At 43.1% G+C, this 26,241-nt stretch overlaps 3 protein-coding genes and 1 non-coding gene across 4 annotated transcripts; 2 read left to right on the forward strand and 2 right to left on the reverse strand.

The window, feature by feature from the left end:
- Positions 1-1,505: 1,505 nt before the first annotated feature.
- LOC115673479 (exocyst complex component EXO70H1-like) lies at positions 1,506-3,913 on the reverse strand. Its single transcript, XM_030595662.2, has one exon. It carries the CDS (start codon positions 3,521-3,523, stop codon positions 1,673-1,675), a length of 1,851 nt encoding a protein of 616 aa, XP_030451522.2. The 5' UTR covers positions 3,524-3,913; the 3' UTR covers positions 1,506-1,672.
- A 3,286-nt stretch (positions 3,914-7,199) lies between these two features.
- Positions 7,200-7,302, forward strand: LOC115673761 (U6 spliceosomal RNA). Its single transcript, XR_004004866.1, has one exon. It is a non-coding gene; the product is annotated as a U6 spliceosomal RNA (small nuclear RNA).
- A 2,467-nt stretch (positions 7,303-9,769) lies between these two features.
- On the forward strand, positions 9,770-11,390 carry LOC115673485 (protein SODIUM POTASSIUM ROOT DEFECTIVE 3-like). The gene is made up of 3 exons (XM_030595671.2): positions 9,770-10,552; positions 10,849-10,924; positions 11,048-11,390. Exons 1-3 carry the CDS (start codon positions 9,995-9,997, stop codon positions 11,209-11,211), a joined length of 798 nt encoding a protein of 265 aa, XP_030451531.1. The 5' UTR covers positions 9,770-9,994; the 3' UTR covers positions 11,212-11,390.
- Positions 11,391-11,856: 466 nt separating this feature from the next.
- On the reverse strand, positions 11,857-17,218 carry LOC115673484 (uncharacterized). Its single transcript, XM_056314560.1, has 5 exons — positions 16,984-17,218; positions 16,004-16,092; positions 13,865-15,817; positions 13,111-13,297; positions 11,857-12,561 (listed from the first exon to the last, which is right to left on the reverse strand). Exons 1-5 carry the CDS (start codon positions 17,066-17,068, stop codon positions 11,948-11,950), a joined length of 2,928 nt encoding a protein of 975 aa, XP_056170535.1. The 5' UTR covers positions 17,069-17,218; the 3' UTR covers positions 11,857-11,947.
- Between the last annotated feature and the right edge of the window lie 9,023 nt (positions 17,219-26,241).

Genomic DNA, 26,241 nt, shown 5'->3' on the forward strand with positions numbered 1-26,241 from the left:
ATTATAGTGATGCAATCAAGAAATTCTGTTTATTGTCTGATTTGATTGACATTTAAAGTAAAATACAACAAGAGACCTATTTTTAGTATTTTATAACTAGAATATTTGTAATTTGAATTTTAGCTTACTCTTTTTTTCCTGGTCTTAGAGGTATACCTTAGTCATGTCGCGGCGTAAAGTGGCAATGGAATATTTCCTGATTACGAAACCTAAACACACACTTTGCAAACGACCAATGCCTTTACATGTGCACCAAAATGTTCCATTACCCTAGTTTTCTTGAAATTGATAGGTGACGACTCCATTGAAATTATTTTTATTTCAAAACCCCAAGCTTTCCCAATATTGTCAAAACCTTCTTTCGTTTTATCACACCGTAGCTGCACTCCTAGCCCGAACCTCAATTTTGAGAAAGAGGCCACTATATCGACTTACCAATTTCTTATCAATCAAGTTATTAACTAGTTCTGGATTGCCATCTCTTATTTGAATTAGTTACTAATGCTATCAACTTTTCTATTTTAAGGCAACCTAATCGGGAAAAAGTTGGTAAGTCGCTCAAATAAAAGTTGGTTATTTCATATAATAATTGATAAATTTAAAGAAAGTAAATAAAAGCTGGTAAAAGACAAGAAAAAAGTTTTTTTTGGGACTGAGATAAGATATGTTGGTAATTTGTAAAAATAAATCCAATGTACGTTGACTAATTAAAATAAGCATCAGTAATGCAAAACTAGTACGTAACTTAATGTAGAAAAGAGTCAGTAACCAAAGAACAAAGTGGCAACTGAATCGAAAAATTGGTAAATTTTTTTATTAAAAAAAAAGAAGCAAATCTGGGAAGACAGTACCGATATTTCCAATTAACAATGGTGCAATTATGACCACAAAAAACTTTTTCAAAGAATGGTGGACGAGTTTGGAAATCATAAAAGGTTCTACTATAGAATCTTTTATTTTTGTATTATGACATTATCAATACAATTACCAAAACAATCGTGGCCTCGTATAATTAAAAGTTAATATTTTTATTATATTACGAAATATCATGACTTCTTAAATTATAAAAATAATTCATTTTTTACAACTTTTTGCACTTGCTCATGGCAAAGCGGCCATAAGTCTATGTAAAAAATCGTAAAACGCATAAAAGAATCACATTTGCACTTAATTACAACTAAACATTACGACATTGGAAATTATATAGATGATTTTAAAACATTTTTCTTTTAAGTTTCGGTGGGCTGTAGATTAGAAATTTGAGGTTTGGGGCATTTTGAACTTGAGCACGATTAGATGTACTATGCACTTGTACAATGTCGGAAAGCTGAAAATCCATATTCTACGACGTTCTATGCTTGATTATGACGATCTACTATATAATATTTTTGTAAATCATAAAAGAAAATTGAGTATGTGACGGTTCCGTCGCTTTTAATGGAGTAATAGAGCCGTCTTCCCCTTATAATTTCTCCTTGAAACTTGGTAACTCGATTATCCTGATATCAAGGGGAAACGAATTTTGATGTATGTTCAAAATTGCAGCACGAATTTTCACCCATATTTACAACGATAAGAGAAGTCTTTTCATGAGCAGTAAGGGATGGTAGCATTTTCAAATAATCGAAAAATCAGTACGCACATCAACGGGACAAATTTGCAAGGACCTTCCTCAATGAGATCTCGGATGCCACCAGCGAGGCGACGGCGACGGCGAAGAAGCCGAAACTGCCGGTGACGGCCATGACGATGGCTCGCTACCTGAATACGCCGGTTCCGAAAAGAGACTGGCCAGGTAATACCCCACGTCCTCCGGCGTATATTTGATCGAGATCGCCCCGCTGGTTTCGCCTCCGACGGTGAGCCAGTGCGCGTCGTAGAACTCCCCGTACGCCCGAACCACCTTCCTCTCCAGCGACGCCCTCATCTCTTCTCGGAGCTTCGGGTCCGGCACCACCCTCGTGCCCTCCCTCCGGCAGGCCTCCTCGAACCTCGCGTTGAACCGCCGGAACCGTTCGGTCGCCTCCGCCGGCGAGATTGCCGCCCTCGGGTCCTCCGGCAGCGACGCCGCCACCTCGCCCCATGCGACCCGCTCGTGGTTCTCGGCGAACTGCCTCAGCTTCCTCGCGTACCTCGCCACCCACTCCTCGCCAAGCAGGTACCGCAAGTTCGACGCTTGCACCTTCGATACGATGTGTTGCAAATTGTTCGCGAGGAACAGGTACGAGACGGAGATGTCCCGGTAGTGCTCCGCCTTGCCGTTGAGCTTGCAGAGGAGGACAAGGATCAGCCACGCCATTTGCAGGGAGATCGCCGGCGCCGGAGCCTCGTCCGAGTCTGATCCGTCGAAGTAATCTTCCGGCAGTGAAGGCTTCGCCGGCGGCGAGCAGTCTGTGACGATGTCGGCGAGGGTGTCGCCGTAGTCGGCGAGGCGACAGAGGTGGTCCATGGTGTAGACCGTCAGGCGGTGGACTCCTCCGCCCGCGGCAACGGATTTGGAGGAGTCCCTGTGGATCGTCGACTTGAACTCGGTCAACATAGCCTGCACCGACTCGCCGAGCCGGACTAGCGACGCAAGAGCCTCCGACCGGACTCCAGAGGTCGAATCGAACGCGAACATCAATTCGATCTCGAGCCAGTTCTCGGAGATCGCCGCGTACATGTCGAGCAGGCAGAATATCATGTCCGGCGACTTCTTGCTCCTCCTCGCGACGATTGCTGGGAATTTAAAGAGACGAGTGGCGCCATCTCCGCATATTTCCGCGAAGCACAACTCGCCAATGGAATCGGAGGCGAAGAAAGAGTGGTCGCAGAGAATTCTCTCTCCGGCAAAGAGGTTCATCGCCGCCTTCACCGCATCTAACCAACACTTCACCTTCACCTCCAGAACCTCCCAACCCATGGCGTTCACCTGCGAAGCGCTGAATTGCTCGACCCCGAGACGACGAATCGCGTTGTCGACGATCGATTTCCGGACGACTGTGTATATGGCAATGCACTCCTTGGAGTAGCCCGAAGACATCATGCACTCCACAATGAATCTCAAATCCGTCATCGCCATCGAAGGCGGCGGCAGCCCTTCACCGCCAGAGTCGCCATCGTCCTCGCAAATCGAGCCAGTCGATCTCACGGAAACTGACTCCGGGTCCAAGCAGGCACCATCCGCGGAGAGCACGCGGTACAGCTCCTTCTGGAGCCTCTTCATCGCAATCTGCATCGAGCTCTGCCCCTGCAAGAGCATCTCAGAACCGGAGTTCTCGGCCACCAGCGAGTGCATGGCCTTTCGGAGGTCGTGCACGCACTGCAGGAACCGCAGGGCCTCCGCTCTGTCCTCCATGAAGATGGAGCCGGCTCCTCCGGCGCGAGGGGACGGCGACTCCGGGTCCCACTTCGCGATCGCCGCCGCCGAGGACTCGACCATCCCCTCGGCGGACGAGCCGGGGAGGCCGCGAGGGACTGCCGGGGCGGCGCGAGGGGTTCTCGAAGGAGGCGGCACGCGGGAGCGAAAGCAGAGACTCCTCATCGCCTTCGCGCACGTTCAGCCCGCCCAACGCAAAGATCGGGAGCTGTGCTCTTCTGGGTCCGTCGGGAGAAGTCGCGCCGGAGAGAAACCGCCGCCGTGCACGTTGGACTTTTCATCGACTCTGGAAAAAACTCATCGGCTTCATATGATTTGGGGGGCCATCGACGAACCAAGAAGAACGGCGTTGCCCCGGGGAAAATTCCATGTTCATGGAAGTTTCTCTTCTTCCTGTGTCTGAACCGTCACGTCGGAAAGACTTGGCGGGACTCGGGAGTCAGTGGATGCATGAGAAGGATGTCTCACGCGTTTATTCAAAAGGAACACGAGATTGATATTCAAACTGTAAATAGAGAAGGGCGGAAAACGATGCCCGGCGTCACTTTGAACGCAGAATGGTAAGAATTAGATGGGCCGTCGCGCCCGTCGAAACTATGCTAGCATGTATTATCCATCCCCGTTCTACGTGGTAAGATCAAATCCACAATATTTTCGGTCTACGATATAGCTTTATATTGCTAAATTGACTTCGGAAGAATAGTGAGATTTATTCACCCTACTCATCCCCCACCAGCACATATACAATTTGTAACAAAATCAATGAAACATGCTAATCGAAGTGCCAAAATAAAAGATGTGCTTAGGGATCGTAACGGAAAACATTTATAGTAATACTCGATTCCAAACAAAAAGTAGTGGAGAAAAGATTGGATTTTGGATCGTCCAAAGGTGAGATCGAAATGGAACTCGTATGAAAATAGAAAGGGTGGTCAGATATGTTGCGGAAACATGCAATATACATTTTGTGTTTTTAAAGGTTTTTTTTTTGTTGCCAAAAATGCTTATCTAGAATTTCCTTGATGGTATTTTTTTTTTTCAAATAGTTTGAGCTCGACATGACAAAATAGTCGAATAGCTCGAGTTTGAACTACTCGAAATCAGACTAATCGATCTCGAATAGGCATTGCACTAAAGCTCCGGCAACTTGCGAGTGGCTTGACTAAGTTTCACACCATCCTCTGCAAAAACGCTCATCGGCAAGGCCCCGAAGACCTCCGCTGGCGAGGGCTCTATGGCATTTTTTTTTAAGCTTTGGGTTTCTTTTAATGAAATTTTAGTTTTTTTATTTTTTAATCTAAATTATGTAACATTTGGGGAATAAAATAATTTAAAAATGCCACATAGGATAGAGACAATAATAATAAAAAAAAAATGTCACGTCAGTATTTTCCGTTAAGCAAATTGATGGGGTTAACGAAATGACTTGATTGCACTAATTCAGTAATTTGACATGTTTTAAGACTCAATCACTATTTCGCAATAAATTTTAGGATTTCTTGTACATTCATCCCAACTCTAAAATTGAACTGCGTATCGTATGTGAAAACGTACCATGAAAACTAAAGATGCTTACACCCCTCAAACGGGTGCGTCGGGTCAACAACAGTCCGACCCAAATTGATCCATATGGATCGTTTTGACCCCTTTCCATGCAATGCAAATTTAGAGTGTGTTTGTTTCTGGAAAAGTATTTTTCGGGAATTCGTTTTCCGGACTTTCACCCATTTGGTTCACCGAAAATGATTAGTCAAACGAAAACACTTTCCGATCATGGAAAACATTCATGTATAAAATTAGGAAAGTGAATTCCCTAGTCTAAGAAGGTGAAAACACTTTCCGGAATTGCTTCCCTTTACTTTTTTAATATTTTATTCTTTTTTTTAAATAAAAATATTTAAAAATTCGAAATTTTTTTTTTTGCCTTAGATAAAATCATGGGATTGTAATCATATTCCAAATGAGATCCAATCACCAGAAAATATTTTCAATCTCATAGCACCAAATAAAGGAAAACTAACTATTTTCAATCATATTATTTTGTACTTTACCATTCCAAACCCATTTGTGACTTATTTAGCGAATATAACTAAAATCGTATTACAACCTAACTCACCAAATATGAGTTAGGAATGGGTTTATGACCCATTTTTACAGGTGTGGATGGGAGATGAAGAGAGATGGGCTCAGCCTCTTTTTTGTCGGATGGGCTATTTTTCATTACAGGCTTGCCTTCCTTAATGGGTCTAGTTATGATAATTGGGCTGATGGGTCTGATCAGGTGATTGGGCTGAAGCTAATAGGTTTTACATCTGGGCTGCGTCGGAACAAATTCAGTGATGGGCTTGGACGCAAGTGATGAGCGAATCGGAGTGAATAGGGCCTCCGCTTATCTCTTCTTCTTCTTCTTCTTCTTTTTAGTTGTATTTTTGTTATTTTGTCTGTTTTTTTTTTTTTTATCGTTTATACTTTGTATCAATGACAGTTGAGTGCTCACCCGAATTTGTTCCCACGGCGATATTCCTGCATCAATGACAAGCTTTGATGACTTTTTTTATCAGTGGAGTCTTGCTATACATCATTGTAATTTCACAGAATGACTTTTATCGGGCCGACAGTTCCATGTGTGCACGACGAATGCACGCACGTTCTCCTCGCTTCATTTTGTTTTGGTTCAATGTGAAGAAGCGAGTGCTTATGCTTGTAGACGAGTAATTTGGCGTCCCACTAAAATTGCCAGATTAAAAGCAAGAATCAGAACCATGACCTCAAGAAGAAGCTCGGTTCCCTCCTTGGCAAACAGGGGCCTTGCTGAAATTCTTGGAGGGATAGTTGGCGGTGACGCCGCCGACCTCAAAGACCAAGTTCTCGATGCTCAACTTGATTCCGGTGATTGACCGCCACATGAAAAAGGCCCCGACTCGGATTCCCTCTAGCTCGGCCATTCGACCCCTCACGATCCTGCCCGCGCTCTTCTCCAAGTAGGCGGCGGGGGATGGTGGTGGAGTGAAGTGAAGTCGTGAGTCATGGAGTCAGTGAAGTGAAGAACATAAAGAAGAAAGAAGAAAGCCGTGACCGCGTGAACCGTACTTTTTATTATAATCTAGATTAAGTTATGAACTCATTTACAACCTATTTGTTTTAACATTTCTATTTGTTTTAACCTTTCTATTTTGTAAACTCATTATGAATGGCCCACGAAATTTGATGTGACCTATTTATGACTTATTTTAAATAATTTTAGGTTATTAAATGGGTTTTAAACCCATTTTGACTAGTTCAATGCTTACAAAATTTCTCATTCTTTCCACGTAAAAGCAATCTCTGGTGTGCCAAAGCCATCATCCTTCATCCTGGCTGTAAGCCATTAATCTCCCCGTTCAAAGAGAGATGGAAAAAGCAGATCGATCAAAGTCAAAATGCTGGAACTTCGCGCCAACCACGACGCATCGTTCCTATACAATTTTCAATAACGATCTCATCTTCTTGCCATGGACAACATCGACGATAGGCTTGGCCGACGTGTAAATATGCATCATATCATCGTCGTCGTTCTCTTCGAATAATTACGCCACTTCTCGAAAAGACGAGGAGGCTTCTCTTTCTTCGCACCGTCCTCGTTCTTGTCGGCCATCTCCGCCTTAACGTGTAAATCCTCATTTTTCACTGTGGATTGTTCATTGGGCTAAAAGCCCAGCCCATTTGTCTGTACTAACGTGGGCCAATAAAAAACTCTGCGAAGAAAGATTTGATGGAAAAGTAGAAGCTAGGACGAGTCCCACATCGGCCATGAACACATATGCACCTCAGTTTATATTGTCCAACCGATATGAAAGAGCTCGTCTCTTTGGAGACATCCGATAAAATTGGAACGATACAGAGAAGATTAGCATGGCCCCTGCGCAAGGATGACACGCACAAATCGAGAAATGGTCCAAATTTTTTTGTATTTTTTTTGCCAAAATTTATTACGTGTACCTTTTCTTGATTAATCCCAGTATACTCTCTAATTACAATTATGAAAAGCCCAGATCTTACTTTAACAGAACAGCAATACCAATCTCCCAAAGTATTGTGTATTAGGATTGATCCTGTGTTTTTGTACTGTTTTGCCAAAATTTATTACGTGTACCTTTTCTTGATTAATCCCAGTATACTCTCTAATTACAATTATGAAAAGCCCAGATCTTACTTTAACAGAACAGCAATACCAATCTCCCAAAGTGTTGTGTATTGGGAATGATCCTGTGTTCCTAATGTCTGACAAAAAGAATTGATAAAGTGTTATGTCATAGTAATACACGGATAGCGAAAGAGCACTCACTGGACTTCAGGTAGTATCAACACCACGCATGCACGCAGAACGGCTTGTCCACATGCATCGAGTACAGCTCCATCGATAGGATGGCGAGCTTCATCCTCAAGTTCAAACAGAGTAGTGGGATTGAACACGAGATCTACCACGTCTAAATTCAAGCACTTAACCACTCGGCCAACTCCTCAGGGATCCACAAAACATTGTAAGGAAAATCCTAAAGCATGTGCTAGGAACATTAACTGTCAGTAGTCATAGAGCTGAGGATTAGAGAGTTCTACTTATTCTGTTCTCATTGACATTGTTGATTATAGAGGTAAAAAGGAAACAACCGCCAATGTACACACTACACGTTATAATAACGATTATTTCTCTCTTTTTAGTTGGATAAGTGAGCAAATTTCATTCCACAGAAGGTCAAGCAGACCAGCCCACTCCTGCAACCTATTGGCTCAAAATGGAGAATGCATACACAGCTATTGAGACAGAACCCCCGCAATTACAGCAAAACCAATTTGTAGTATTTTGCAAGAACTAAGCATTGTATTCGTCAATCCAAATAGAAAAAAGGAAAAAAGATGTCTAGCGTTTAAAAGAACGAGTTTACAGTGGAATCCGCTTTCAAAGAACTATTTTGGTGCAAATGGCAGATGATATTTACAACGAATCTACAGCAATCTTCAGTATATTAAGACATAACAAAACACTTTCCCTTCTGTGCTGTGCTTCAGTTGGCAGTGGGAATTCAAAAGCGCATCGCAAACAAGACATTGTTGTTTGAAGACCAGATTACCCTGTATGCTGAGAGGCTTTGTCTGAAACTCATGCAAAGCATTTCGCAAATAGCAACTGAGAGAACCTATTCATTGCTAGAGTCCAGATGACTTGGTCTGATCAAGAAGTGGAAGGGTCGAAACTCCTCCTACTACAGCCTGAAAAGTAGGCCATAACCAGTCATTTTCCTTCGCCAACAGCGCCGAAACTCTGGCCCTGCGATGGACCGTTCGAGACATATACGACTTTATGAGAATACTTGTCAGAAAGAGGACCGTAGGGAATCATGAACCCATGAGAATGTGTCAGCACCAATTGCCAATTTTGTGCTTAATACAAGGCTTCAACACAGATAGAGCAGCCTCGACATTGTCTTCCAAGCATAAGTCTAATTAGCATGGAGCTTCGTGGACCAAAGACTCTTGTCAAACGCACTCGTTAACACGACCATTCTAAACGCTGGGTTTTTTCCCGACATCGAAGAGTAATTGATCTACAGTAACCAATTCATAGGGCGAAAGTCTAATTACGAGTGTATACGCACAAGTAACCAATTCCTTATGTAAAATCTAATCATCCATTATATCTTGAACAATTACAAGTATTCTTTTGCATTTTCAAAATGAGAAGGCTCGATTCATCCGGTCAGATGATATCACACAGATCAATATTTCGCAAAAATGAATTAGCCGCTGGTTTTTAATCTTGCCGGTTTTTCTTTCTAGAACAAGAGATGATTCATCAGAAGGCCTCCAAAAGAGAACCCATTTTATGTAAATAATGTTTTCTTTTATCTTGTGGTACAAGCAAACGCCTTTGAGCTGCAACCCTCTTGTAAGTGCCGCTAGGATACCCTAAAGATCACATTCATAAAGGAGCAGGCCCAAAAATGAAAAAGAAGAGAGAAGAAAGCCATGGAAGCATCTGATTCCATAAGCTTGTGAAGGAGATGTACGTGGAGCTTAGCTTATTGGGAGGAAAAGGAGAAGAAGAAAAAGAAAGTGGGCTCTGTATCTTTGCCAAACCACTGAAAAGAAATTCTCCAGATGGCTCACTGTCTGGCCGAATATGTTCCATAAGAATATATCCATGATCTTCTCAATCCACTTTCTCTTTGTTTGCCCTTTTCAAAATTGGAGTTCTTTCTTTAGCCAAAAAGAAAAACTACAGTTTTAATCAATGCTTTTGGACTTCTGCACTAGGATCTTCTCCTTTCTGTCTTCTTTTGGCTTCTTTAGTATAATGAGAGAACAAGGGCAAAGGTAGTAGTTCTTAGACTTATAATTGCTATTCAGTGGGGGGGTTAGGACTATTTGCTGTTCGGTTGAAAAGTAAGACTCACACCGAATCACACAACATTATTAATCGATGTGGTTTGCCACCTTAGCCGCGGCTTGGGCCCTACGTGGGTACTTTATCAGGATGAGCAATAGGATTTTCGACTACCCCCACGAGGAAAGAGATAAATAGAAGCCTTACGCTCTGAAGCAGAAGGCCAAATCTTCATTTTAGTTGACTGGCTCTCTCTTTGCTCAATCCCCCAAGACATGAAGGAAATACACAGCCTCTATGCATCCCAAGCTTCGACTTCCACAACCACCATAATGGACAAATCCTCCTCTGTCGGACTCGGAGGCCGAGCCATCGACCGCCACAACCCAATCATCACTGATTGTAGGAGACTGACCTCCAAACAATCGCCCGCTTCCGCAGCACATGCGGCTTCTCATGATCCACCAATTCAACTGAAACCGGACCACCATCAACTTCAGAACATCAGCAAGAAAGGCTCTTCCAAGCCAACTCCTCGTGATCAAAGCAAGATGCTCTCTCCAAAGTCGAGTGAAGGCCGAAAAGATTTCATCAAGGACTCATCTTTGAAACAGAAGAATGTTATCAAAAAGACAATTGCCCTTCCCGGTGACCTTTGGACCCCTCCTAGTTCCTCCAGATATCTGTTAAGTGACACCGTTTTAATCAACGACGACTCGGTTTTAACTTCGGTTTTGGATGAGCACAAGAAGAGCCAGCCTTTGGATCGGTTTGACGGATTTGTCAATTCCAATCCCTCGTCCTCTTCTCACTCAAAACCCACTTCAGACCAGGCAATCTCTCTCTCTCTCTCTCTCTCTCTCTCTCTCTCTGAACAAACATTTCCTAGAGATATGACGTATTTAAATGACAAAAATGCAGTGGAAACAAGCTTTAAGCATAATTGATGAGCAAGACCATCGTTCCTCCTTGTCATACTATGCTAGGACAATGTCGACCAATCATAATCCATCGTATCCACACATTAAATGGATTGTTAAGGTTCACTTAAGAGCACAGCTTAGAAACTTAAGAATTGTATTCCCTTACACGAAGTACCGATGAGAGGTGTGATGATCTACAATTGCAGGTTGTCGTATTGAGGGTCTCGCTGCACTGTCGAGGGTGCGAAGGAAAAGTTAGAAAACATCTGTCCAAGATGGCCGGTAAGAGCACGCACAATCACTCCTTTCCAAATTTTTGACGAACACGCCGTGCATCATAGTTCTCTTATCAAGTCATTCTAATGAAATTGATTGAAAGCTGCTCTGTGTGACGGAATTTTGCAGGAGTAACATCCTTCAACATAGATTCTGCAGCAAAGAAAGTAACGGTGGTAGGAGATGTCACGCCATTGAGTGTCCTGGCAAGTGTTTCCAAGGTGAAAACCGCCAGGTTCTGGCCATTCGCCCCAGCAGTTTCCTCAGCCAGTGGATCGGACGGCAAAATCTGACTCCTTCAGGAAATAACGGTGTTCCTACGTCGTAAATTGCACACAAAACCTACTTTGTATATTGCGCTTAGCATAATGGACTTGCCCTGTCTTTTCTCGATAAAAGTCATCGAAAGCATCACTCAGTTCCGCTGTTCCGAAAATCAATTGACGTTTAATTCGACTCGGGTTTGCACCAAGAGACCGACCCAACCTGGTTCTAAAATTGATTTTCCTGGCTCAAAACCAAACCAATCCGAAAATTTCTTCAGATAAAAACCATGCTGAAACATTTCATTTGCTTATCCGTGGTCAAATTAAGTGATTCCGTTGTGCTTTATTTCAGTCAATCATGTAATATGCTCTCTATTTACGCAACCGCTCTTCTGCTGGCTTCGTCAACGCCGCATCTAAACATTCATTTCTGATCCCTCGAGCATCTCTTCAAACATTCCATTCCCTCTTAATCACGGCTTTTCATCTGTAGAGCCCCTCCCAAGTTACTTCACTAAACAACAGGAGAAATCTTTTTACATGCTATGCATCTGCTTATTTAAGGTCAGTCCTATTCCAACCAAAACAGGAATAGATATGGGGCAAATCTACAACTAATTTTCAAGGCCTGTCCAATTTTGAGAATATTCGAAATAAGCAGTTGCTCACGGGTTAAGAACTTACAAATTTTGTTCACTTTATTATGGCACGGAATGATAGCTTGATCTGCATACACGGAAGTTCCTAAGCTGATGAAAGTTCTCTACATAGACAGTACTTCAGCTACTAGATCATCTATCAATAACCTCTCGACTTCCCTACCTATTACATCTATATCATCTCCTAAGTTCAACCATGGTGATTCCCTCGCTAAGAACTTATCAAGCACTCCTTTGCTGCCCTTCTTCCCTTGGCCTGTCAGAATTCGGATCAGACCATCCTGGAGCGAGTCTTTATCCCACTTAAAATCCAACTTTGCTGCCACCGGATGGACCCATGGGTGCGTATCCATGAGTTGCTGGTAAATTTCCACGAGAGCCGAATTAACGCGGTCAAAGAGTAGCTTCCTTGCAGACCTTGAGGAGCTTTCGTCGCAGTACCTTTTCTCCAGCTCTTCAAACACCAGCGGATTCACGGGGCACTCAGGAGAGTGCCACTTTGCAATGAACATTTCGGGATCAGAATTGTCGTAACCTGAGCCTATTAAGACATTGGTAATATAGGAAGATTCCCAGCTCTCTCCAGTTCTGTACAGTCCTCTTTCTTCTGAGAAATGCATCAATCCTTCCCCAGCATCTTCATCACTAGAGATTAGCATTGATCCCTCAGTACATGCTTGAGATTCCAGTTTGAGTAGTTGCAGTTGCATGCGAAGCCCTTGAAAAGAGTAAGACAATGGGAAGGAAATAAGTACAGTTGAAGTTAAAAAGAAGTCTAGTAATTTCTTAAATTCTTTGATGGTTAAGACCTGTAATTGTTCTCCAGCATTTTAGCATTATAGCTGATAGCCGGAGTAAATATATTTGCTTGGAATTACAGAAGTAGCAAAACCAGGAAAAGTACAATGCTGATCTCAAATGTCAATCTACCATTAAAAGCTTGGGGCTAAAGCAGTGGTGCATTTCTACCAATCCAGCGACTCAAAAATTTATCAAATGGAAGCAACTGAAAGATAAATGATTTGAAATTGGAAAAAGTAGATAGCATCATAAACTACTCAAACTCTAAAATCAGTTTTACTTCTTGTGGTTGCCAACCACAACTACTGCTGTCACGCCATCATGACAGCCTCTAAATAGGGTGCAAAATAAAAAGAGAAATGCAACATATTTCTCAGCTAAAAAGTCCTACTCTCATAGGTAAGAATGACTTGTGAAATTTCATCAGTACCAAGAACAGGCGAAGAACTAGTGGCTGTTTGATTACCATGAAGGTCAGCGCTCAGACTCTCAAAGCATTCCGAACCCGATGAGAGGTCGTCCTTAAAAGGAGCTTCCAAAATAGAAACTGGGCTGGGTTGATCTGCCTCCTTCGAACTTGCAGAAGATTCAGATTCAGGTACTGTATGAATTACAGGTTCTGGACTCCCTCTAGATGGATTGATAGATGGATCCTGGAACAATGAGAGATAACGAGTGTAATGATGATCCAAACCACCCTACCGCACTTTTCACGAGCAGAAAATGCATGCATGGACAGCATTTGCAAAGCATGAGTGTTCTGACTGATACTTCGGTCTTAAATCAGAATATATAAGTTAGGGTTTCAGAAAGAAAACTGATACTCATTTTAAAGAACCTATATCTACATCAGAAAGATAAAAGGTGAACACCAAAATTCTCCAGCTAAATAAGCGCTTCTCTTATTTATGACCACGAAGCCCACTGAAGAGATAAACCTCAGTTTATGAAATACCCCAGCATTATGCAGCAAACTTGCTAATTCTCCACACGCAATAATACAAATAAACATTTGTGGGTGAATGCCCACAGGCACGAAGACTCCATGTACAGGAAAATCCAGGAAGATGTATATTCTTCGATGGATATATAACAGAAGAAATTGATGAGACATGCAACAGAAAGTAGAATAACTACATTTCACATATCACAAAACGCATTTCTAGGAATGTACCCTCCAAAAAAGTATCCTTACACAAGAAATGAACTATTGATCATACCTGGACATCATCTACATATGAGACAGCAGAGCTAACTTTAGTCGATGGATGCTCTGGATTTGAAGGTTCGGAAAGCGAGATTACCATCTTTGACCCCATATTGGCAACACCGCCATGAACCACACCCCCAAATGCCTCAGAATCAAGGCTCTGTTCAGGCTGATCGATCTCATTGAGGCTACTTCTCCTTTTATGCTGAGTCATATGATACTCTGATGAAGTATCACTGCTCTCACCACTGCTGCAGCGAAGAGGATGACGTTCAATATGTTTAGATGTGAACTTTCTGTTGACAAAACTATCTCTGACATCGAAATTTTCCTTCACAGTCTTAATCTTGTCCCGTCTCACCATCTCTCTAGCCATACAGTGCCTAGAATCAGAAGGTGCTTGACTTTTAGGACTGCCAAAGACAGCAGATGAAGCAGGAAGAGATCTAGATCTTGATAGCTTATTCACACACACATCCTTCCACCCATCTCTGCTGCTGATGCCCAAAGGTTCAACACAGCTCGCAGGTGCATCGTCTCCAGTAAACTCCGTTTTGAATCTTTCTTGGACAATTTTTCGACCTGAATCTGCACTCCTCGCTCGCCCATCAGGAATAGCAAGCATTTCAGCCAGCGTACTACCTCTGCTAATTTCTCCAATCTCTTGAGACCTGTGAGTCAATTTCCACCTCTCTGAGAGTCTCTTTTTTGCCTCCCTACTCACAGATGACTCAGTAGAAGATGATGCATGTTTATATCGGCTTTTACAGTTAACAGACTTTGTATTCGTCAATGCAGTCACGTTCGTCAATGCAGTCGTATCTGAATCATATGCAGAGTCGCTCAGAGACATGGTAGATGAGCTATCATCTCCAGCATAGCCCCGTGATTGGACAGGCGCTATATAGATCGAACCAGAACCATAACTGCTCCGCATTTTCCGAGTAATTCTTCTGGCAATTTCTCGTGAGTCTTTGGACTTAAGCTCCGTATCCACGGGACAAAAATGGGTTTTCTTTCCTGACGGATATTTATCTTTATTCCTATAACTTGGACACTCCGGGTGAGTCCTCGCGTCAGGAGAAAACGAAAGTGAAGTCGGAGACAGGCTATTTTTGGTAGCACCATGTGCCTTCCCAAGGTTTGGCTTTAAAACAACAATCTGGGTAGGAAGAATATCCGAGAGCACTTGCCCCTCTAATTTAGACGACTTGAGAGTATTATGAGCTGTACTGCTGGGTGGATTACCAATAAACTTGTCGAGATAAATCTTCGGCGATCTGCCACATTTTCTCGGGAGATTCTCTCTCCCCGTTTTTGAATCTATACTCCTGGTTCTTTCTGGAACTTTTGAAGCCGTCATTGAACCGAAATGTGATTGGAACTGGGGACCTTGAAGATCATGCAGATGCTTTGTGAACAATGGATCTGGTTGCTGCAGAAATTTGACAAGGAGATCTTTGTTTGAGTCCAGTATCTCTAGAGCATCATCAAGCTCCTTCGAATCCTGGAGCTTATCATCAGTCGAAAGACGTTTCGCATCAACGAATTTCTGGCGAATAAATTCCATTTCAGCTTCAGTCATGGCAGACTTCACAGTCCCTTTTGGTAAGTAGCTATTAGCCTGTAACTTTGACATTTCGGAAACTTCAAACACGTCTTTAAATTCTTGCTCCTCCTTCGAGCTTTTCCTAGACGATCGGCGGCTGGAACACGCGCTACTCCTTTCGGCTTTCTCTACTTTTCTCCCGGACTGATGATCGTTCAAATATCTCTTCTGTTGTTTATGACCAGGCTGCTGAAGTGGCAAGCCTTCAAAACCCATTAATCTTGCAATGACACTAGGTGGCTGTCTCTTGGATCCACTTTCTCGCAACATCTCATTGGCTAATAATTTCTTCATAGGAGTACCAGAAGTGGTGGCAGCTTTTTTGCTAGATCTCAAACGTAAATCCAGCATGATCTACAAAGCCAAGTAAATCCGGTAAGAACAGCTATTTTACGATATATGACGCATGCCGATATGAATACGGCACTTCACCTCGACAATGACTTAGATAGAACACACAAATACGGTCAGAAATTTTGTTGTTCCTGAGATTCCCGTTCAAAATAATTATACCAAGAACAAGCAAGGTAGCCAACTCACCAAGTCTTCGCCTGAAGTATCACTACTTTCGGAGCTAGATTCAGAGGCCAATATACCAAAGTTTCTCGGTCTTCGAAACTGCCGGTTTCCTGGAATGAAGCCGTATAACATCAGAAATTACTAATTCAAGGTTGACAAATCAGTGAGTTAAGCTTGGGAGCAGAGAGCCATGCCTAAAGATTACCAATCAGAGCGCAGAGTATGAGCAACAGCGAAAGTGATACCCTTTACTATTCGGCCCAACATGGAAAGAATAGAGGGAACGATACCGAAGGTATATGATGAAGGAAAGAAATATAAAAAAGAAAATCCCAGAAGAGTATGATGAGATGAAAGAGAAAAGAAGCACTCGGCAATTATTAGTCAAACCAATGCAATTATTTCTCAGCAAACCCGGAGCTCTCTCCACGAAAAGCAAAGCAAAATCATGGCGCGGCACGAGAGAAAAGCGAGATATCTGCTAAAACAACCAAACTCAAACAGTGATGGACAAGCGAAGCCGAAGCTCGGAAATGAAGCAGGCTCAAGCTCAATTCCGGCGTCACGCAAATCACCCAAAGAGATTGCAAAATCGCGCACAAAACAGAAGTAGAACGCAAAAGGATCGCTCCGGTAAGAAGCAGGTGAGCTCCGCCTTTCAACTCCGTGAGCGCATTTCAGGAAAGAACAGGCCACGAAACGAGCATTAAGTTCCCCGTTCGAGCTCCGTCGCTGTCTCAGCAGCCAAACAGATCGCGGAGAACTTCCTCCCGCAGCAGGAGCGAAACGCAACCACGGTTCGCAGCAGGAGAGGGGGGGCAAAACGGAAGGACGATCCGCATTTCAGCACCGGCGCAAGCCTCGTCCCAACCGTTTTTTTCTCCTCAGCTACTCGCCGACTCATCGGCTTCCCATCAACAGTCGCCGGAGCCAAAACACGACGACAGAGCCGCCCGAACAACAGACGGCCACACAGAGAGAGAGGGAGGAGAGAGGCTGACCTCCGCGCGACGAGACCGAGTGGCCGGAGCTCCGATCAGCGACGCAGACCTTGGACCTCCTGCGGCGAAATGCTGCGGCCTCCATCGACGCTCATCGGGGTGAAGAAGCCAAAAGAGGAGGCGCGAGCTGTGTCCCTCAGCGCCCGAGCCCGTGCAGGTCGAGAATCCGAGAGCGCGTTTCACGGACTAAAGCGCACTCTCCCGCTAGATAGAGAGAGAGAGAGAGAGACGTACGAGAGCGCTAACTTTGCGGGAGCAGAGCATTCGGGTGCGAGGGGGCAAAAGGTTTTGTTGTTTCCTCTCGCTCGCCGAAGGGATTTTCAAAAAAAAAAAGACCAGATCTACGAATCGAACAGAGGAAAAGGGCGAGCTGAGGTGAGGGAGAAGCGCCTTTTGGGTGCAGTGACGGGAGAGAGAGGGAAAGAAAAAAGGTGGAACGGAAGCGAGGACGAAAATGAAGTTGAAGAGGGGAGGGACCGCGGAGGGAAGGGGAGGGACCGGACCGAACCGGACGAGCTGGCGGGCCGGACCGGTCCGACCGGAATCGGTTGGGCCGGCCGCGCGTGCGCGTGATTTTTTTGAACTTTCAAAAATTAACCGAATGGGACTGACGGGACCTGGGCGAGCGTCTCCGTGCGCGCGGGGGGCGATGCAATGGAAGGTGGCATGTGTGCTTCCTTGCGGTACGGGGGATTCACCCGTGCGATGGGACACGTGGCGAGCGGAATGCGGAGCCACGTGGGTTCCTGCTTGTTTGTTGCGTCTCAGGAGATGATTTCCCGACGCAAAAATATTTGGAATTTATTTAAACAGGTCAAGATGTGTTGATGGGCAGAACTAAAACAAACAGAACCACTGATATAACTAAAATTACCTTGGGGTGGGTTATATATCATGAAAGTAAAAGGAGCAAAAGTAAAATTCGGAATATCACCGAAATCTCGAGAAATTGTAGAAAAGTTGTATGTGAATTTTTGCGCCAAAATTTATATATCATGAAAGTTTGGGGTATGATGAAATAAGAAAAAATAAAAATATGTTTGCCGCGAAAGCAAAAGGTAAAAAATTGGAAAACTATCTATACGTTCCTTAATTTTGTAGAGCAAAAGTTTGGTCAATTGATAATGATTTATGTTTTTATACAAACCGTGTAATTTTAAATTAAAAATTTATAAATTCGCGAGTATACTATCGTGCCTTGAGAATTAGAAGATTGTAGAAACGGTATAAGGAATCGAGAGAGAAATATGAAAGTATTTACTCAAGTCAAGTTCTTTCCCTTCCATTATGCTGTACGTTTTTTTTTTTCCGTCAAGATTAATAAAAGTAGGGTATTTTCTATTGCGCAAGCTGCCTTTAACCATCCATTAAAAGACTGATACTTGAGCACGGTGCATTATAAATCCACCCTAAATGTATAAATTATCTACTCAGTATGGATACGGAGCTGCTATAGTCGTGTTGCATTGTAGCTTTACCCCGCGAAGTGTTCTAACTCATGTGTTTGGTAATATATGTTTTAAAGCCGCAGCAGTTTAAATTCGAATGAAACAACCCTCTAGAAAGCATTATAAATTGTAACAGTTTTGAGCGAGCTACGACCGTGGTCTATCGACCGCGTTATAGAAGTCGCGGGACCTGTTTTTATAGTTACGGCCGGTGCTAGGAACCTTTAGCAAACGAGCTCTAGGCATACTTCTCACCGATTATAAATTGACGCAAAGTCCGGCAAAAGTATAAAAGTGTGGCCATCTCTCTTCCTACCTTTATATTTCCGGTACACATTGCTTCGTTTTATTGACGGACAATTTAGTTGGGCATAAAAGTTCAAGCATGTTTATCATGCCTCGGGCGGATGTACTCGCTAGGGACACTATAGCATAGAAGTGGCTCCACCAGGACGTAGCCAACAAGCCACCCTAGCTAGACTTGCTGAACAGTACGTGCTGCAAACAGTGAAATCTACAGGATCAGTTGACGATAATCCCGAGAAAGTAGCTCCATAACCACCAAGTAATCCGACGACGGCGACGCTAATGTTCACTGATCCAACTTCAATCCCACGCAATAAAATAAAGATGGGTGGCTCCAATTTGTCAACAAGCCTAGGAATCATCGGCCTAAGCATGGCTGGTTTTTCTTGGACTATCTATGTAGGTGGTGACGCTGCAGACACAGAGGAAGCAGAATATAAAAAGAGGGTGTTTTTTCCTTTGGGGTTACGTTAACGAGCGAGCAAAGATGTCATGGTCTTGCTTCGTTGCTTGGAATCTGTAAGGCGAGTTGAATGGGGTCAGATGAGACAAGGACACGGACCAAAACATAAAGCAGCAGAATCTTTGCTTAGATAAGGCTTAATTTTGGCCTTTAGGTAGGTACAGGTTGTAAAAAAACAGGGGAAGTTCTTCTGCGTTTGTTTGTATTTGTCGCGGTCCTTGTTTTGTTTCCGGGAGGAAACAGCCGGGGCAGAAGTTGGATTTGAATTGAAATATGGTCGAGCAGGATTCGCTTGGAGGCGGTTGCCGTTGGTCTACTACTGTGCTAGATGTCAAGAAAGCTCTCGATATAAATACGAAGCAATAATACTCAGCATGTGAGCTGATCAAAGATTCGCTCGCAACGTGACATGAATTTGTAATGTAATATGAGATTACACGACCCATTAACGTTCGGTAGTGTTGTGCAAATGAAGTTTGTGTTTAACTTCAATATTAAGAATACAATTCAATCCCCATATGTGCACTTCATTGAGCTTTCTCACGGCGTAACTTTACCTTGTCACCTATCACTTTTTGAGTGAATAACTAATCGTGTCTTATTCACTTCAAATCTATCAATTTTTTTAAAGGATCTTATTAGCGAGTGCTTGTAGGATATTTGTTAAGTATACTTTATAAAGAAAAAAATTCGATTCTCAGTATATGTACTATAAACTTCACAGCCAAAAAAAAAATTGATAAGTTGAAAATATAGACCACCATAACTTCATGGGCCAGGTGAGAAGTGAATTAAGCTTCGAATGGTATTATAACTATTGCATTACTTGCAATTGATGATTGAGGAATTGAACCACGTGAAATCACGCGTCTAATCCACAAACACAAATTTATTCCTTCATCCATATGCCAGACTCATGGAGTTTGAGTTGTTTTCATTCTACTTGCTCAAGTTAATTGGCCTCTCAACAAGGCACCCGATTGATGTCACAATGCATTTACGTTAAAACTTCAAAGTTAGCTCATAAACGCGAAAATGTGCTACATTTCACCGGTGCAAGTCAAAAAAAAAAGAAAAACGATGAATCTCGTTGACAAGGGCCGTGACCAAAATTAGAAATAGCCCTTTTTCGAGACACTTTGAAAAGCACGAGAGTTGGATCCTCAAACTAAGCGGGGGCACCCATCAACAAGCCGAAGATGATCGAGTTAGCTTGATGACTTGGTTACTTGTGGGGTTGGTCCAAAGGTTACTTAAAAGATACCTAGACACGTAACGATTTGCTCAAATTCTTCGACAACCTTCTACTCCACTCTCAATTGCTCATTAGTAAAGATAAAGCGACTCAAGAGGAAAGAACCCGAGGCTCACTTTGGGCACTGAGCCCCTCTTCTGGGGAAAAGTGCCAAAAAAGTCCTAAACCTTTTGCATTAATGTCAATTTAGTCTTAAACCTTTTTTTGGTGCCAATTCAGTCCTAAACCTTTTGTATTGGTACCAATTTAGTCCTAAACCTTTTTTGGTGCCAATTCGAGTCCTAAACCTTTTAAATTGGTGCCAATTCGGTCATAAACCTTTTGTTTTTGTGCCAATTTAATCCTTAGGCCAATTTTGACCCGAATTTGCCGACGTGGACGCCTGCCGGCCAGCGGCCGGTCACTGGCGCTGACGTGGCGCCGACGTGGACAATTTTAATATTATTTTGAATTTTTATTTTTTTCCTTTTTTTCTTTTTTTTTCCTTTTTTTTTTGGTCTCTCCCTCCTCTCTCTGGTCAGAGGCCGGCGAGCTCGACCTCGCCGGCCACTGGCGAGGGCAGCCTCGCCCGGCGAGGGCGAGCCTCGCCTTGGTCGGGCGAGGCTCGACCTCCCCAGATCCGGCGAGGTCGGGCCTCGCTCGACCATGGCGAGGCTCGAGCCCTCGCCGGAGGCCACGGCGAGGTCGAGCCTCGCCCAGCGACCTCGCCAGATCCGGCGAGGTCGGGCCTCGCCCGACCATGGCGAGGCTCGCCCTCGCCGCGGCCTCCGGCGAGGGCTCGAGCCTCGCCGAATCCGGCGAGGTCGGCGGGCGAGGCTCGACCTCCCAAATCGGGCGAGGTCGAGCCTCGCCCGACCATGGCGAGGCTCGCCCTCGTCGCGACCTCCGGCGAGGGTCGAGCCTCGCCTTGGTCGGGCAAGGCTCGACCTCCCAAATCCGGCGAGGTCGGGCCTCGCCCGACGATGGCGAGGCTCAAGCCCTCGCCGCGGCCTCCGGCGAGGGCTTGAGCCTTGCCATGGTCGGGCAAGGCCCGACCTCGCCGGATCCTGGGAGGTTGAGCCTCATCCAGACCAAGGCGAGGCTCGACCTCGCCGGCCTCTGGCCTCTGGCCGGTCGCCGGACCGGCGACCGGCCAGAGGGAGGAGGGAGAGACCAAAAAAAAAAATTTGGAAAAAAAAAAGAAAAAAAGGAAAAAAAATAAAAATTCAAAAAAATATTAAAGTTGTCCACGTCGGCTCCACGTCAGCGCCGGTGACCAGCCGGCAGGCGTCCACGTCGGCAAATTCGATCAAAATTGGCGAAGGACTAAATTGGCACAAAAACAAAAGGTTTAGGACTAAATTGGCACCAATTTAAAAGGTTTAGAATTAGGATTAGAATTTAAAGCACCAAAAAAGTTTTAGGACTGAATTGGCACAAAAAAAAGGTTTATGACTAAATTGGCACTAATACAAAAGGTTTAGAACTTTTTTGGCACTTTTTCCCCCTCTTCTCTTCTGGGTGCCCCAAAATAGCAAATAAATAAATAAACAAAAAAATTCCTCAAAAAATTCCCAAAAAGAATTTCTCTCTCTCTCTCAATCTCTCCGGTGTTCGACTCTAGTCCAAAGAGAAAGTATTCGGTGATTAAGTAGCACCACGTGATAGATAAGCTGACGTAGCATGCATTCTTGTACCGAAATCCAATCAATAATTGATATGTGTCCATGATGTGGTAAGTAAATAAAAAAATTAAAATGAACATTCGTTTTTCAAGAGACACTTGCAGGGCTGTTTTATTTTTATTTTTTTGATTTTTGGGGGGCCAGAAGGGAAGGGGGTCGTCCTCTGGTGCATGATGCATGTAGGCTGCGTGATTGAAGTCTTTATAGCCTTGGATCAATCATCATTTAATGGTGTGGGGACGAGGAAGTTTGTAGAAGCAGCAAAGTCCCAAGTGAAGGCCAATCATGCCCGACGTTCGCCGTTCCATCAAATCTATCTGGACGGGACAAATTACTTTAGGGGTCATGTTTCCCTTTTTCTTTTTAACCTTCGCGATTGATCAATTTTACCTCCGAAGAAAGAGAGAGAAGCGAGATCTCGACACGTGGGTGTATACATACGTGTACGTGCGCGTACGTATATGCACCTAAATTAATTGAGGTAACCTCGTATCCCGTCGTATCCTTGAAATACTAGACTAAATTTATTGTAGATACTAGCCCGCCGTCATGAAACGATTCGACAGGTAATATCGGCCAAAGTAAGTTGACTCGATTACCGAGATTCGAACGCTCGGTACGTCGTGCCCTGATCAGAATCCCTTTGCTGGTAGTTCCCTTTGATAGGAAATCTGCAAGTTTACTATAAGACCAACTAGGCCTGCGGTATGCCCTGACCTTAGATTTCGCTCGAGCAAAGTTTCTTTAATCAATTATTTTCCGCACTAATTAACCCTTTTAATATGAATAACAAGTGATCGCTTTTTGTCATTTTACATTCATGTTATTGAGACATTTTTCATTTGTATTTAATCTGTGTTTATTCTTATTCCTAAAGTATCTTATTTAGACATATTAAAGATGATTTATTTATCAAATTTTACAAATTCTTATTGCTTAGTATTTTTATTTATTTTTCAATTGCTAGTATCTTAGTTAATTTACTTTTCTCCAATTTTCTCTATTCTGTTTTTTTTTTCATTTTTACCACAATTAAGGGTCAGAGAGGTTTTTTTTAAATAAGATGAAAACATACTTTTACCCCGCCACGCGCCCTGCATGTGCTAACCGAAGAAATAACAAAGGGTTAACTCCCGTAACAAAAACAAAGTTTGGAGGTATATTGTGTAGAGTTGAAAATTGCGGGGGTAAATGTGTAGTACCTCTAAGAATAATTGGGCATGGCGGGGGAATGCAGCCCCATGCCTCTGTTGCCATCTCTATAGATTTTGCCAAGAATAGGAAGACGGTTACCAAACTGGGTCGGACCGATGAACGAGATCTAAGCGTTACACATATGAAGTATTGTGAATATCACTACATAACACGTACCTTTTCGAACGGGCTAATTAACTATTGGTAATTTGCTACAATCATGTCGCAATGCATGCCAATTGCAAGATGCTGTTATTGTGGACATTCCATCATCATAAGATGAGCTCGTACTCGATTCGTTTGGTGGGAGAGCACCTTTATTTCAGCAAACAATGGGGCCGGAGGGAAAAGGGCTTTTGGAACATATCGGACACCGATGTTTGTCCCTCCAATCCCTACACATAAAAGTTGACTGAAAGCCAGCAAAGCTCCATGCATTCCATTGCCCCTCTATCCAATGATGTCGCCCATGTTCGATGTCCAATGACTTTGTCCTTCCCTTGTCTTCCTTTTTTCTCTTTATCTTTTCTTGCTTGAAGGAATTTAATAGCTGCCAAAGAAGCGCGTACGAATTCTCGATACATAGATACATGAAAAGGGTCGCGACATTGGAGCCCCACTACCCCACGGGCATGATGAATGCCGGGAGAATTACCCGATCAGCTCTAAACCTATTGTGTAGATACCAATTCAATTCTAAACTTTCTAATTTTGCCAATTCAGTCATAAACTTTCACGCAAATTTCCAATGTAATCTTTTCGGCCAATTATCGCCGGAAAATTGCTGACGTGGCGGTGTGTCATGTAGGGTGGCCAGGCAATTGACCGGAAAAACTATATTGGAACTTCGCGCAAAAGTTTAAGATCAAATTAGCATTATTAGAAGGTTTAGGACTACATTGACATCCGCCCAATAAATTTCGGACTGATGGGATAATTTTCCTCTGAGAATTGTTATATTCCAAATTACCAACCAACCAATCTTGTGTGCGGATGATTGGAACCGATGAGCAAAGACATTTTGGTTGGCATTTACTAATGCCCATGCAATTGACAGGCCATTGTAGCCGTATGGGAATTGGGAGTGGGGGGGCATCAATTACTCCTCATTGATTTGTCGGGGTCATTCCTAATTTATTGTGCCTAGCCACCCACTGCAGGACAAAACACCCCAAAAAGGTCTTCTTTTAGCTTTTGTGGCCAAGGCGAATAAACAAAGCCCTGGCCTTTTGCAAACAGTTTGAGGACCAGCAAGTTCATGGTGTACTTGGATATGCATATGTGATTCATAACTCATATGCACATTGCAGTAGAAGTAGCACCTAGATTTCATGATAAAGTTTGGATCTACACGGGCCTCTGTGTCTTGCGTTTCGCCTTTCTTCAATAACAACTATTTATATGAAGAATGTGAAGAAATATGACTTGAAATGTATGAAGCTCGGATATCGGACTCAAAGCCTAGATGCGAACTAGTCTCTCCTGCTCTTAGATATCTTACTTTCCATGCGATCTCTTGGATGTCGGACTTGGAATGTATGAAGAACAATTATTTATATGAAGAATGTGAAGAAATATGACTTGGAATGTATGAAGCTCGGATATCGGTCTCAGAGCCTAGATGCGAACTAGTCTCTCCAGCTCTTATATATCTTACTTCCCATGCGATCTCTCGAATCAGATTCCATCGATATTAGATTTAGTATGGTTGAACAAGATTATTGCTTCAAAATAGCACGGAAGTCATGACATAATTTTACACGATCGAATTTTTGCTTTTCTTGTTTCCTTTTCAAAGATTGTGTGCACGATACAAGTCGGGTTGGGTTTCTTACAAGGGCTCGAACTGGAGACTTAATTTAATAATTATAATGGACAAAGAATCTTCAGCTTTGTTCGGTGTCTCAATTGATATCTCGACAAATCTCGACCATTGATACATGAGTTATAGGTTCCTTGACAACCTTGTTCGCACCGAATGGATAAGGCATCATATAAAAATATTGACCAATTCCACGATTGGAAAGGATTCATCATTTTGAGATGTTTGCATTCAGCAAGGCTCAAACAAAAACAGTTTTGCTTCACTTAATTTCTCGAAAAATAGGATGAAACTTCCTAAGCACGTTTGAATTCTTTATTGAGGTGCGAGTGTTATAGAAAACTAGCTAAGCTTGGATGAAATTGGAAATCAATTAGCAATAACGCTCAATAAAGAAGCGTAATTGATAAGGTTTTGGATATGGTCAATTCGTTTCTGTTCTAGATGCTTAACACCGACGCGAAATTGTCAAGTACCTTCAAGAGATAGGTGTCCCGAGGTTTTTATGGATGTCGTGTTTGTCGAGAATTAAACAAAAGCAAAAGCTACTTTTTTTCTTCATTTTCTGTTAAAAACTATAATTTATATGTGAATTTACGTAATACTATTTGATTTTTGTGAAAGTTTTAGATTACAACAAAAAAAAATTAAAAATAAATGCATTGGAAGTCCTAGAACTTGTTACAAAAGTGCAATTGAGTTCTAAAACTTTCAAAAAGTGCAATTACATACTAAAATTTGTCACGAAAGTGCAATCGAGTCCTAAAACTTTCAAAAAACGCATCCTAAAACTTATCGAATAGGTCTAATTAAGTCCTTCCATTGTATGACAAAAAAAAAGTCTTTTGATCTATTACACTTTCAGGATAAGTTTTAGGCTCCGTTCGTTTGGCGGAAAATATTCTCCCGGAAAATATTTTCCTGGTTTTCCGGTGTTCAGGGGGCGGAAAACGTTTTCCGTAGGAAAATATTTTCCTTCCCCCCCCCCTCACAAATTAGTCTAAGTCTATGGAAAATGACTTCCGCTTCTTCAAAAGCGGAAATCATTTTCCGGAGCTTCTTCTTCTCTTCTTCACTAAGGTCAGCTGCCGCCGCCGCCGCCGCCG

This window comes from Syzygium oleosum, unplaced genomic scaffold (genome assembly GCF_021117445.2).
Source record: "Syzygium oleosum isolate NSW1041296 unplaced genomic scaffold, Sole_v2.1 Sole_v2.09, whole genome shotgun sequence".
NCBI classification, from domain to species: Eukaryota; Viridiplantae; Streptophyta; class Magnoliopsida; order Myrtales; family Myrtaceae; genus Syzygium; species Syzygium oleosum.

Excerpts from the sequence above, each read along its gene's own strand:
- LOC115673479 (XM_030595662.2), bottom strand. The coding sequence starts at position 3,523 with ATGAGGAGTCTCTGCTTTCGCTCCCGCGTGCCGCCTCCTTCGAGAACC.
- LOC115673485 (XM_030595671.2), top strand. The coding sequence starts at position 9,995 with ATGAAGGAAATACACAGCCTCTATGCATCCCAAGCTTCGACTTCCACA. Across the intron at positions 10,553-10,848 it reads CAAAACCCACTTCAGACCAG|GTTGTCGTATTGAGGGTCTC; the intron begins GCAATCTCTCTC and ends CTACAATTGCAG. Across the intron at positions 10,925-11,047 it reads ACATCTGTCCAAGATGGCCG|GAGTAACATCCTTCAACATA; the intron begins GTAAGAGCACGC and ends GGAATTTTGCAG.
- LOC115673484 (XM_056314560.1), bottom strand. The coding sequence starts at position 17,068 with ATGGAGGCCGCAGCATTTCGCCGCAGGAGGTCCAAGGTCTGCGTCGCT. Across the intron at positions 16,093-16,983 it reads CTCGGTCTCGTCGCGCGGAG|GAAACCGGCAGTTTCGAAGA; the intron begins GTCAGCCTCTCT and ends GCTTCATTCCAG. Across the intron at positions 13,298-13,864 it reads CATATGTAGATGATGTCCAG|GATCCATCTATCAATCCATC; the intron begins GTATGATCAATA and ends TCATTGTTCCAG.